General features: G+C 35.9%; 1 protein-coding gene across 1 annotated transcript in view; it reads right to left on the bottom strand.

Moving 5' to 3' along the window:
* REL (REL proto-oncogene, NF-kB subunit) overlaps positions 1–13,891 on the bottom strand; it is a 58,232-nt gene that overhangs the window by 20,677 nt on the left and 23,664 nt on the right. The window contains exon 5 of the mRNA XM_044659478.1: positions 2,975–3,115. Within this exon, the coding sequence (XP_044515413.1) occupies positions 2,975–3,115 (141 nt within the window). The remainder of the gene's footprint in view (positions 1–2,974; positions 3,116–13,891) is intronic.

The following is a 13,891-nucleotide window of genomic DNA, read 5'->3' as shown; positions in this document are numbered from 1 at the left end:
TCCTCTACCATTTCCCCAATTCTAGAACCCTATTAAAACCAACTCTGACCAACCTTATAACAACATTTTGGACCAAAGTGTCCCTTTCCCCAGCCACTGTTCCTACATGTATGTGTCTATCTCTATTCAAATGTAAACCCCTTGAGGTCAAATGTGCATCCCAACACTTAGCAAGATGTAGGCCTTTAATAAATGCTTTTTGATTCATTCTCTTGCATGCCATTCAATGCAAATCAAGAAGTATTTATTAAGGACCTCCTATGTGCCAGGCAGAACTATGTTAAACACTAGGCATACAAACAAAACAAAATAGTTCCTGCCCTCAAGAAACTCACATTCTAATGGGGAAGACAACATGCAAACTAGAAACTAGAAACAAAGTAAGTTCAAGGTAAAATCTGGGTAGGAAGGCACTACTAAAATTAAAGGGAATTAGAAAAGGCTCCTCACAGCAAAGTTGAAAGAGACTTCGGCAGCCACCTGTTGTGAACTCACTTTCTGTATCTCAATATGGTTCTTGAGCATAGGCCCAAGTCTCAGCCGACAGGATGTCCCTTCTCTTTGCCAACATTAACCCCTCCATATCTCTTTCCCCCTCTTATCCTCTTTCCCTTCTACAGTTCATTTTCTGAAGCTCGGTCCTTCCATATGAAAAAGAGCCTTTCCCTGCATCTTACACTCTCCTCAATACCATGCAATCAACTAAAAGGACTCTCTCCAACTACTCTACTGAAATTGCAGGCACCAAATTCAACAATGACTTTACTGCCAAAGCTTTTTCCTTAGTCTTCAGCTTCATTTACATTTCTGCAGCATCTGATGTTTCTCTCCTTTCTGAAAGCTTATCTTGCAATGTCTATCAAACCACTTTCTCTTCATCTTCCTATGTCTCACATTCTCTGTGGTCAGTGTCCTTTGCTAGGTGATTGTGCTCTTCTAGACCTATAAATTCAATGATCACCTCTAGACAAATAACTCCTAAATGTAGTCTCCCTCATCTTTGTCACTGAACACCAATGAAGCACCTACAATTGCAGGGCACATCTCTACCTGGATATTTGGCTGGCAACCCAAACCCAAAAAGTCCATGAATGATCATATCATCTTTTACCCACCTCTTCTCCTTCTAATTTCCCTAAGTCTGTTGAAGAAATCATAATATTTCTCATCACACAATTTCCAGACTTGAATTCTGTTTTTTTCCTTTCCATCATTCCATAGAGCCAAGCAGTTTCCAAGTTCTGTCAGTTCTACATTCACAATCTCTCTTGGATCTGCCTGTTCTCCCCCATGCAAAGCCACCACTTTGCTTCCGATTTCTCCCTTCTCCAACCTATCCTTCACACATTTGCCAAAATAATTTTTCTAATGCACATATATCTGACCATGATTTTATGTCATTCTTCTGGACCTCTTTTATATCTAGAATAAAATATATCATCACCCTAGATTTAAATCCCTTTGCAATGTGGCTCCAATTAAATTTTCTAGCCATATTCTCACTATAGTCTAGCTAAATAAGCTATTTATTATCCTCTTTTCTTTCCATAAACCGACTTTTATTTTCCTAGAGCACTTTACCCATCAAATTTTCCTAGAGCACTTTAGATCTTTCCTTTACCCCATTAAATTTATTCTTATCATCAAATGTAATTCTGCACTTATTCTATCTCCTCTAGTAAACTGTAAAATTTAAGGCAAGGGCCATGCTGTTTTTTCATTGTATTCAAAGCAAACTAACTAGTAGCAGGTGTTTAATAAATGTTTGTTAAATTGAATTAAATCTCTACTTTATTAGAAGATAATTAATATTTCAATGATCTATGATCTTATAAAAATGGTTACTTCCTCAACCACAAAAATTACAACTCATCTACAACTTCTCATCCTGTGTGTTTGATCTCTCTACTCGTAAATGCTTTACAGAGGATCAATCCAAAAGGGTATACATCACTTTCTAAGTCTATTAACATTTCATGAATACCAATAGAGAACTAGGGCCATCCATCTGTTTGTTACTCTTCAACTCCTTCATAAGATCTGCCTACTTCCTTTTCCAATTCTTTATTTCCTGGATTAAATAAACCTTTAATACCATTTCCTACATGTCATTGTTGGTAGGATACACTCTTTTATATACATCTTTATTCTAAGAAAGACACTGACAAACTAGAATGTGTCTACTATAGGTTGAAGGACCATGAATTTACATGATACAAGGTTAAGTTAAAATAAGGGCTCTTAACCTGGGGTCCATGAATTTAACTATTTTTTGTTTTAATATTTTGATAAGTACATTTCAATGTAATGTGTTTCCTTTGTAATTCTATGTTATTTTATGTTTATATTCTTATAAAGCAGAGGAAATAGGCATATAAGTCAGCAAGCACTGATGCCTTCAATAGAAAAGATCACTAAATATTGTGACTGATAATCAATGAAGATTATAGGAACTTATTCTTTTTTTTTTAAACCCTTAACTTCTATGTATTGGCTCCTTGGTGGAAGAGTGGTAAGGGTGGGCAATGGGGGTCAAGTGACTTGCCCAGGGTCACACAACTGGGAAGTGTCTGAGGCCGGGTTTGAACCTAGGACCTTCCGTCTATAGGCCTGACTCTCAATCCACTGAGCTACCCAGCTGCTCCCTAGGAACTTATTCTTAAAGAACTTCAAAACCACAATAGATTGCTATCTGTTTGAGATGCCATAGGTAGAAATCATTAAGACAGCTCCCAGAACATCCTCAGAGTTCTCAGTAACACCAAACAATGCTCTCATTTTCAGCTGATGAAACAAAAGATAAGGGTAAAAATAATTGATTTCTATTCCTACCCACTAATAAAATCTAATTTGGTGTAACACATATATTCATCCAGCACTAATTAAAATTATTAAAATGTCACTGCAATTCCAAAATAAACTTTTAAGAAAACAAGCTAAGGCCATAAACTCTAGGTAGAGAATTCATACTTACGATTATCATAAATGGGGTTGGAGACGACAGGAGGAAGAGCTGATGTTAAATTGCCATGTTCGTCAAGAAGAAAAACTTGAAAACAGAGTCTTACTACATTGAGATCACAGTCTTCAATGTTGAGTAGCTGTTGTTCTGGAACTATATAACAAAATTATTTTAAGGAGATTTAGAATAAACATAAAGATTTTGTAAAAGCATAAATTCTTTCCTCCCATAATTCCACCTAACTCTGAAAGAGGCTACACAAATGTGTTTTTTAAAAAACAAATAGCACAATTTTAATTTTAATAATCATTCATCATTTAAGTATTTCCAATCATGGATGCTGTAGCTAGACATTTTTAAAAAGTGGGAAAATAGACTGACCCTTTCCTGACTAGGAAGAATAATAGAAGAGAAAAGGCATCAGTAATATAAATGATGCTGAGCAAATGGATCTATGCAATACACTGCAGACTATGACATTACTGCAATATAGTGCAATGAAAAGAATGCTAGATTTAGAATCAGGGGACCTGGGTCAAAATCTTAATTTTGCTACTTGCTAATCCAGTGATGACCTTGGGCAAGTCACATAAAGAACTGATAAAGTGATTCACTTTAATGTATTAGTAATATGAGTTTTAAAATGAACTAGAGAGGTAATATGGCAGCTTCGACTGAATTTGGAATCAGAAGGAATGAGTTCAAATCCTGCCCCATGACAATATGTGACCTTGGGCAAATCACTTAACATATCCAGGCCTCAACTTCCTCATCTTTAAAATAAAGGAGTTTAGACTGTCCCCTCTGCATTACTTTCTAGCTCTAAATCTATGATCCTATGGGTAAAAAATTATATTGTATGCAGAGAATTAAGAAATAGCAGCATACAAAAGGAAAAAACTTACATGGCACCTTCTATGTGCCTGACACTGTGCTAAGTGCTTTACAAATATCATCTTATTTGATTCTCACAACAACCCTGGAGGGTGTAGGTGTAAGATGGTCTCCATCTTACAACTGAGGAAACTGAGGCAAACAGAGATTAAGTGACTGGCCCAAGATAACAAAGAACACACAGGAACTAAGAGCATGTGTTTTGAGAGGTAGTGTACAGATGGTTAAAGAAAACTTAGTTTACACATGTAAGGAAAAATCATCAGGATTTAAAATGAAACTTTATGCATAAATAAAAATTTAGACTAAAAAAAAATTCCTAGAGTCAAAAAAATTTAGGCTAACATTTTTGTACCTTATGAAAATAGAAAAACCTTGATAATGACCTAAATTTTTTAAATTTATATTTTGAAGAAACTGTTCCTATCAGAAATATTTCTGTCCTTTTTTTGCCCTTACGGCATGTCCATTATCATATAAATTACTAAAATTCTGACTTGTACGTTTTTTTAGTCTGAAAAGAGTAAGTTCTCACATTGCTTTTTAAAATTCATTGTCCCAAAGAGTACTTAAATTGAAAGTATATGTGTGTGTATATAAATCCCTGCATATACCACTAAAAGGAGATTTCCTAATTGTGTATGTTACAGTTTGCCTTATTAAAGTAACTCTGATTGTTTTAGATTAAGGTTTTCATTGAAAATTCAGCATAATAGCAGTACAAATTTCTATGCAACATTACTATAATGCTTCTTATTCTTAAATCAACCTTACCCACTTCTTCATCAGATTTAGAAAGCACCTGAAGCATGCTTCACCAGTTCACACAACTGAACAACTAAAAGTCAAAACAACCTGCATCATAGTACTTGTACTTATGCCCCATCAACATGTGGGTGATGAGAATGCCTACTCATTAAAATATGTTAATGATATTTTAATATGTAACGACATGCAGAAAATATAAATTATTTCAAATAACTTTTGAATGAGACACTGAACAATATGAATAGATTGACTTGGCATAAGATAGACAACTGTGTAAATGTATCTTATATATGCAAAATAATGGCATATCTGATAACAATTTTAAACATAATATAAACATAGCCAATCTTTCCACAAAAGCAAATAAATATTAATCATCTATACCTTTTTGACTTGTAACAGTCTTATTGATCCCAAAATCTGAGCAAAAAGAGACCTCTATCCTTTTTTCTGCCTTTTCACTTTGGAGGCAGTTTAATACTAGTTTGTTTGTTTTTTAAACCCTTACCTTCTGTCTTGGAGCCAATACTGTGTATTAGCTCCAAGGCAGAAGAGTGGTAAGGATAGGCAATGGGGGTCAAGTGACTTGCCCAGGGTCACACAGCTGGGAAGTGGCTGAGGCCAGGTTTGAACCTAGGACCTCCCGTCTCTAGGCCTGGCTCTCAATCCACTGAGCTACCCAGCTGCCCACCATACTAATTTTTCCATCCTAATTAGAGAGTGAGAAAATGTAAGAGGTTTTTTTTGTTCTTCACAAAAAATTATGCTATGAAACTTAGTAACTGATAACTCTTCAAACTAATAATACCTTTCTGGCTCTGATGCCCTTTTCACATTTTTAGGCTTTGATCAAAACATGGAAGCCCCTTTTCTTTCTATATCAAGTTAGCAACAAATGCACCCCTGAATATCATAGCCTAGGACCATAAAGTTAATGAAACATCACTTTCAACATACCATTCCCCTGCTCCAAAACCTTGAATAGCCTTGCCTAGGTGATAACACCAAAACTCTTTACCATGGCCCTCCACAATGTGGTTCCAAGCTCCCTTTTTAAGTTGTTTTCTCACTACTCTACAATATTTTTTTTAAACCCTTGTACTTCGGTGTATTTGTCTCATAGGTGGAAGATTGGTAAGGGTGGGCAATGGGGGTCAAGTGACTTGCCCAGGGTCACACAGCTGGGAAGTGGCTGAGGCCGGGTTTGAACCTAGGACCTCTTGTCTCTAGGACTGACTCTCACTCGACTGAGCTACCCAGCTGCCCCTCTACTCTACTAATCAATCAACAAACTTTTATTAGAGGTTTACTGAGTGTTAACTCTTGTGCATAACATAGGCATTGTGGCACTTAGGATAAAACAAACAAACAAACAAACAAACAATATATATTTCCTGTCTTCAAGGTGCTTCCATTCTATGGGGAAACAAAATGTATATAAATAGGTATACACAAGAGACATACAGGGTACCCTGGAGGTAATTATAGAAGAGAAAGTACTAGCTGCACTTGAAGAGCTAGAAAAGGATTCTCATAGTAGTTTTTGAGCTTAAATGGAAGCCAGTCTTGTAAGAAGCTGAAGTGAGAAAAGTGAACTTTCCAAGAATGGGGGACAGTCAGGACAAAGGTACAAAGAAGAGAGATGGAGCATCATGGGTGAAAAACAGCCAACAGGCTGGGATGGCTGAATTGTAGAGTTTATAGATGGGAGTAGTAGGGTTTTTAAAAACTGGGAAGAGGCAGGGACTAGATTGTGAAAATCTCTAGTGACAAACAGGAGGAGTTTTTATTTGATTCTAGAGATAAGAGGGTGCCCCTTGAGTTTGATGAGGGAAGGTAGGGTGCCATTTAACTTTCCATTCAAGTCAAATTTCTTAGTCTCTATCTACATACATATTCTTACCTATGATGCTTTTGAAAAATTGTCTTCTCCTCTCCACCTTTTAAAATATTATTCATGTTTAAAGGTCCTGTTCAAAATTCCCTACTTTGTAAGACATTCTTGGCCCCTCTCCAATACAATGTGATTTCTCCTTCTGCATTTCTATGACTATCATTTTCTGTGCCATTTATCATATACTAGTCTGTACTGTTAATTATAAATTATGATAATCATCTCCTCAACTAAATAATATACTTCCTAAGGATAGGATTTCCTTGTACATTGTTTTCTCTCTCTCATAATGCAAAATTACCTTTTATATGTTTTATATATATTTATAGGGGTATATATTGTTTCCCTAATAGATCTCCCTCCAAGAGAGTTGGAGTTATTTCATTTCTGTTTTTGTATTTCCAATTCCTGGTACATGGTACCCATTTAAATAAATGCTTGTTAGCTGACTGCCTAGCCAGAGTACCTTAAACATAATAGGCATCTAATTATGGTTATGATTATACAGTTTTAGGAAACTCCCCATGAGGAAACTTCCTCTTCCAAAACAGATCAGCATCTACCCTATAACTTACAATCTTAGAGATATTGCTTTCGATTAATTCTAATAAATTCACAATGCACAAAAAAACTTAAAGGTAATATAAGGCTCAAGACTGAGACTATTCAATATAGTTCAGTCTTATGCCAAAAAGGGAATGGGTATAGCTGATTGAAGAATAACTACTAGAGACTTTCAGAGAATAATTTAGTACAAACACAGAAAGCAAGTGATTTTTAAATATGACCTAAAGGCTATATTTCGTGGAAAAGAAGGTAATAGTCTTATCCAATAATATCAAGGGCACTATACAATCCCAGGCATGAGTAAACTGGTAGATTTTTATTGATATTACATCATCTAGCAAAAAAAATAGGTAGGAGGGTAAAAAAATTCAGCAAAATGGATCAATACAAAAATCTAACATTCTATGCAATATCCCATCACCTCAGCAAAGAAGCAATAGATGCAGGGGAAAGTGGAGAGAGGGGTCTTCCCATATCTCTTCTTTGGGACCAGCTTATTCTTTATAATTTCTCAGTATTCATTTTCAATTGTTTTGTGGTTATTGGCCTTTCTATTTATGTCATTGCTATCACAATGTATATTGTTTTCCTGGCCCTGCTTATTTTTACTTCCTCTTTTTAACTTCATGTCTTTCCATGCTTCTTTGTATTCATTATCTAAATTCATTTCTTACAGCATGGTGATGGGCATCTACTTTTTCCCCCAAAAATGAAGCAATAAGTATTTTGGTAACTATAGGGCTTTCTTGTAAAATAACCCAAAATATAAATTTGATATAAACTTATGACAATATAAACATAGCCAATCTTTCTACAAAAGTCAATAAATATTAATCACCCACACTTTATTGACTTAAAATAATCTTAAATTTGATCCCAAAATCTGAACAAAAAGTTAGATGCCAAAAACCTCTATCTCTTTTTCTGCCTTTTCACTTTATAGGTTGCTTAACAATAGTTGTTTATCCTAACTAGGAGGTGAGAAAAATTGCCAGTGACCTCTTTGGAGTAGATATCTACCAGCAGTACAATCTCTGGGTCAAAAGGTATGGATATTTTAGCCCCTTTATTTGCATAATTCTAAACTGTTTCCCAGAACAACTTACTAATTCACAGCTCTACCATCAAGGCATTAGTGTGTCTGTCTTCCCAGGGAAGTTTGGTGGCCCAGTGGATAGAGTGCCAGGCCTGGAGTCAGGAAGACCTGAATTCAAATACAGCCTCAGATATTTACTAGATGTATTGTCCTGGGCAAGTCACTTAACCCTGTTTGCCTTGGTTTCTCATCTATAAAATGAACTGGAAAAGGAAATGGCAAACCACTCCAGGATCTTTGCCAAGAAAACTCCAAATGTGATCATGAAGTGTTGGACATGACTTAAACAACTGAACAATAAACTCCCACAATTTGTGCAACACTAACTATTCCAATCTTTTATCATCTTCTCCAGTTTCCTGGGTGTGAGGTAAAACTACCGAGTTGTTCTGATTTTCATTTCTCTTCTTATTAGTGATATGTAACATCCCCTTCTCTCTGACACTTGCCACTCATCACCTCATACATGGACAATCACCCCACTTCCATCAGCCACTAATGTCATATCCCTAAATCATGTCAGCCACCTAGTCAATAAACTCCAGTGGCTTCCTATTGCCTTTAGGAGCTAACACAAAACAAAAGATTATTTGCTCTGTTGGGCATTAAAGGCCTTTGGAAACTTGCTCCTTCTTACTTTTCCCACCATGTACTATTTGATCCAGTGACACCAGCCTCCTGGCTCTTCTACAAACAAAACACTGCATCTCTAGGTTCTGGGCATTCTTCCTGAATGTCTCCCATGCCTGGAATGCTCTCCTTCCTCCACTCCAGTGACTCACTTCTTTTTAGTCCCAACCAAAATCTCATCCTCTACAGGTAGCCTTCCTCAACTCTTCCTGATTCCAGTCCCTTTCATCTGTTAATTTTCTCCTGTTTTCCTGTATTTAGTTTGGAACATCTGTATATATTTGTTTGCATGTTGTCCCTTCCATTAGTTGGCTGCCCTCTTTGGAAGCAAGGACCATATTTTACCTCTTTCTGTATCTTCAGCACTTGGCACAGTACCTGGCACATAGTAGGCATTTAATAAATGTTTATTGATTGATTCTTTCATATTACTATTAATCATATGTAATTCCCTTGAGAACTTTATTTATATCCAATGACTATTTTTCTATTGGAGAATAATTTTCAGTCATTTATTTCTGTTAGTTGTATGTTGTTGGTGCAAACCCAACAGCCAAATATGAATTATTTAAAAGATCAGAGATTCGTTGATCTACATCTAGAAAGGAGTTGAGCCTCACACCTTAATTTACAAATAAGAAAAAGGAATTACTAGAGAGTTTCCCTTGACTTGTTCATGGTCATGATGGCCATTAAGTATCAATGCTATGATTTTAACCAGCTCCTCTGATTCCAAACTTAGTCATTTTTCCAGTGTATCATTCAATGTACCAGTCCTTTTAATATATTTTGAAAACTGAAGATTGAGCATGAAACTATAGTAATGAAAGAAGAGGAGAAAAATCCTTGCCAAGAAGAAATAGTAAAACAGGTAGGTTATATAACATTAAAGAGACAAGTTTTAACACAGAGGAATGTTTATGTGTTATGTATATGTAACACACATACAAAAATCACATATGAAATGTTAGGTATACTGTTACTATGTGTAGATCTACATGTGTGTCTTCATGTCTGTATGCATATATATATAACTTGTGACACACTAATCTAAAGTTTATAAAAGCATAATAACAAAGAATGTTAAAAATTAGTATAGTAATAGTACATTGAGATTTGGTTTCTCCCGCCTCCTAGCTGTGTTGCCCTAAAAAAAGACAGAATTTCTCTGAGCTTTCAGTTTCCTCCCCTGTCAAATGTCTCCCAGAGCTGCTATGTGGATAGGCTTTGCCAAAGATCTCCCTTGCAAGAAGTATTCCAAGCACTTTTCATAAACAAGGCACAATGTTAGACCCTGGGAATAAAAAGATGAAAAATAACAATCTTTGCCCTCAAGAAATTTACTGTCTACTGGAATGAAAACAGAAGCCCATAGAGAAGTGTAACTGAAGCAAAGGAGAAATGTAATAAAATGTTCTAAGAAAAAGGATTGAGAACACTTAGTAGGAAAGTTTCACAGAAAGAAGAACCTGAAAAAAGATTTCAAAGAAGAGAAGAAGCATTGACAGGCTGCAACAATGGAGAGCATTCAATACATGGGCCACAACTGGCACATATCCATGGAAGTCTGAGCTTTTGTGTTGAATTGAGGAAACAACGAGTAATTGGGTATTGACTACACCCACAGGCTGCATGGAATGGAATGTGAAATGAAGTTGGAAACATCACAGAATTTCACAACTAACAGTCTTCAGCTGTCCTATATAATAGCAGCAGGGTCTGGAATCAGGAAATCCTGAGTCCAAATCTAGCACTTCCTGGCTGATTGACCCTGGTTGAGTCACTTAACCTCCTCTTGCCTCAGCATCCTCATCTGTAAAGTGTGAATAATAATAGCACCTACCTCCCAAGGTTGTTGTGAGGCCCAAAGGAAATATTAATTGTAAAGTGCTTACTTTAGCACAGTGCCTGGCAACAAAGGATCATCTATATAGATGTTAGCAGTGATGATGATGATATCCAAATATTTCATCTTACAGATGAGAACATGGAGGCTCACAGAAGCTCTGAGCCCAACCACACAAATAGTTGCCAGTTTAACCCAGAACTCTTTCCATTGGACCTCTTGTCTCATAAAAAAGGAACCAGGTTGAAGGGATTACCTGAATTTGAACCTCTTGATTTGCAGTCAAAAGTTTTTCCCTTGGGCCATACTGGATGGCAGGCTAGTCAGACTGTGGAGGGCATTTCAGCATTAAGGTAAGGAATTTATACTGTATTCTACAAACAACAGACAGCCAATCAAGGCAGCTGCCAGGCACCAATCCCTACCTTACTCCACTCCTTAAGTAGACAAAACAGAGGATAGAATTAGTAATTTGGTTTAGCTTCTTTAATAATTTCCAGCCTTTCAAAACTTTTACATTCTTTATTCAACAAATCTGCATTAATTCAAGTAATTTAAAAGTTGTAGCTGCCACACAAAATCAGCCTTTAGATAATCTATACTGAAAGCAGGTTAACCCAAAATTCTCACCTATTTTGTTACTAGCCCTTATAAGTGCATTAAAGAAATCTATAAACTATCACGAAAGAGGAAGTGTGCATCCAACCAATTCCTCTTAAACTATTTTTACATTGTACTTCATACTTGATCAACAGAATATGATGAAACATTTATGTTCTCTTTTTTTAAATGAAAAGTTTAAGACATGTCTTTAGTACCCATATAATACAGAAATGCCTTACTCACAAGTATCATAGACAAATGGTAATAGATTATGGGAAGGAAAGAAATTAACTTTTTATAATTTATCACTATGTCATTCTTCTTTTTGAAATTGAAAATGTAAATTAAAAACCAATTAAAATATACCCTAGCTCTTTAGGTATAAGATTTAAAAAAATTCTCAGAATGCTAAATTTCATTAGTGTGAAACAAAATGGACAGGATGGGTATAGTACATTGATATATTTTCTGAACATTATAAGAAAAAAAGTTAAATAATTCAATTTCTTCTTACTGACTATATATGACACTAAGCTCTTAGGAATGGGGAAGAAAGGGAAAGAAAGGGAAGAGACCCAGGGATAGAGTCTCTCTTTTTTTTTTAATTTAAACCCTTACCTTCCATCTTGGGAGTCAATACTGTGTATTGGCTCCAAGGCAGAAGAGTGGTAAGGGTAGGCAATGGGGGTCAAGTGACTTGCCCAGGATCATAGAGCTGGGAAGTGTCTGAGGTCAGATTTGAACCTAGGACCTCCCGTCTCTAGGCCTGGCTCTCAATCCACTGAGCTACCCAGCTACCCAGCTAGCCACCCCCCCCCACCCCCCCAGGGATAGAGTCTTAAGGGAGAGAGGTGAGTATGATGGTCCAAGAGCAGAAGGCATGGTGTGTAGACTGTCACAAAGTGACTTGGAGGCAAGTTAAAGTAAGCATTCATCTATGGGAGGACAGTGAAGGGGAGTAGGGAAAGGACCTAGAAGCAGAGTCAAAGGTTATAGCGGAAGGAAGATGAGGATAGGATCAGACAGCAAGGTGGGGAAATGACCAGGAAGTGGTATAATTTAATAAAAGTCTGTTGATTGATATCTATGTTAATTTGTATAGAAATGTCTACAGTACCAAACTGTCTAAAATTAGAGCTCTGATTTTTTTATATGAATTGCTAAAACAATATAGAACATTAATTTACTTGATCATAGCCTAAAATTTAAAATTGATCTGATTAATTGAATTGATTAAAATTAAGGATTGATTAAAAGCATTTTTTTTACCAAATCATAGAAATTTCCATAACAACCTCTCCTAATCCCAAGGATATTTGGTTTCCAGGTTCACATTCTTCAATACATAAGAATCCATGATTTAACTGGTATAGTATTTTCAGTAATGCAGATCATATCACAAACTCCTTTGTCCTTTAGTAGACAGATGATCTTAATAAACTGCTATGACTAAAAAATTATCCTATAGCCAACTTGTGACCTGCCTCTCTGAACTTAGACTGATCTAAGATGATAGGCATCTCATCCATTTCCAGGATCATACTCAAAGTCTTTCTAACTTGATGGGATGAGACAAACCCAGGGTCACCACCATAACATTAGAATGCAAAGGAAGTCTTTAGTTTTAAAACATAAGACAAAATTGCTGGTCAGCAGAAACAAATATTAAAAGCATATTGTATTCCAAACCATATAGTCAACATTCTATTTTCTCTTTTCGATATAGAAGGTTAGGAGACCATCCATCCTGCACTGTCCTTTATAGCCCATTACTGGGGAAGTATAATGCTGCCCAGAATTACACCAGGAGCCTTGTGTTTTTGTTTGTTTGTTTGTTTGTTTGTTTTTGTACAGGTTAAATGGAGAGAATAAAAGGCTCTACTCTATGATAATAGGGATCTGGGATTCAGATCACTTGCCTCACTAGACTCCTCCCCTGTCAGATGCCAAGGTTTACCTCAAAAAATGGAATTATAAGCTTATATACCCTTAGGGCAAAGTCACTGATTTGTACATATGTAAAACAGAAAACTGAAACATATAATGGAGATACAAATTCCAGAATGTCAAAGACTGTTAGGTCAATGATATATATTCCTATCCTACATGCAGTTCAAGTTAATCCTTTAAAAACTTAACAAAGAGTAACATTGGAATGGTTACCAGAATCTGATCATTACATATTTACAAATACTGTCTGAGTTTTGACTTTATATTATTAAGATAAAGCAACCTTCAACAATAACACAGTAATATTATCGTGTATATTCAAAAATTTCCATATCCACTGACAGTGGATTCTAATTATAGTAAGGAAGGCACAAATTTGATTAATCTTGTTTTTTTCCTGTCAGAACTGTACACAGATCTTGCTCTGGATTTTGCACAAAAGGGTTTGACTCTCAGCAGGTTGGTTAACAGAAAGAAGCACCCTTAGTCTACACAAGACAATCTGTAAAGCATGAGACTACAGTGAAAACAGAAATGTACCTATTCCTGTTTATTTCCAGGCCACTACAAATATTATACTCACTTATATGACTCCAATAAGGCTACTTTGATAGATATAAGAACATACAAAAAGAAGATCCATTTCTTCTCTTACCAAATGCTATTGAAATAAAGCTTCCT

The sequence above is a fragment of the Gracilinanus agilis genome, chromosome 2 (assembly GCF_016433145.1).
Source record: "Gracilinanus agilis isolate LMUSP501 chromosome 2, AgileGrace, whole genome shotgun sequence".
NCBI classification, from domain to species: Eukaryota; Metazoa; Chordata; class Mammalia; order Didelphimorphia; family Didelphidae; genus Gracilinanus; species Gracilinanus agilis.
Note: the sequence above shows the minus strand (reverse complement) of the source record. Positions and strands in the feature narration are given on the sequence as shown.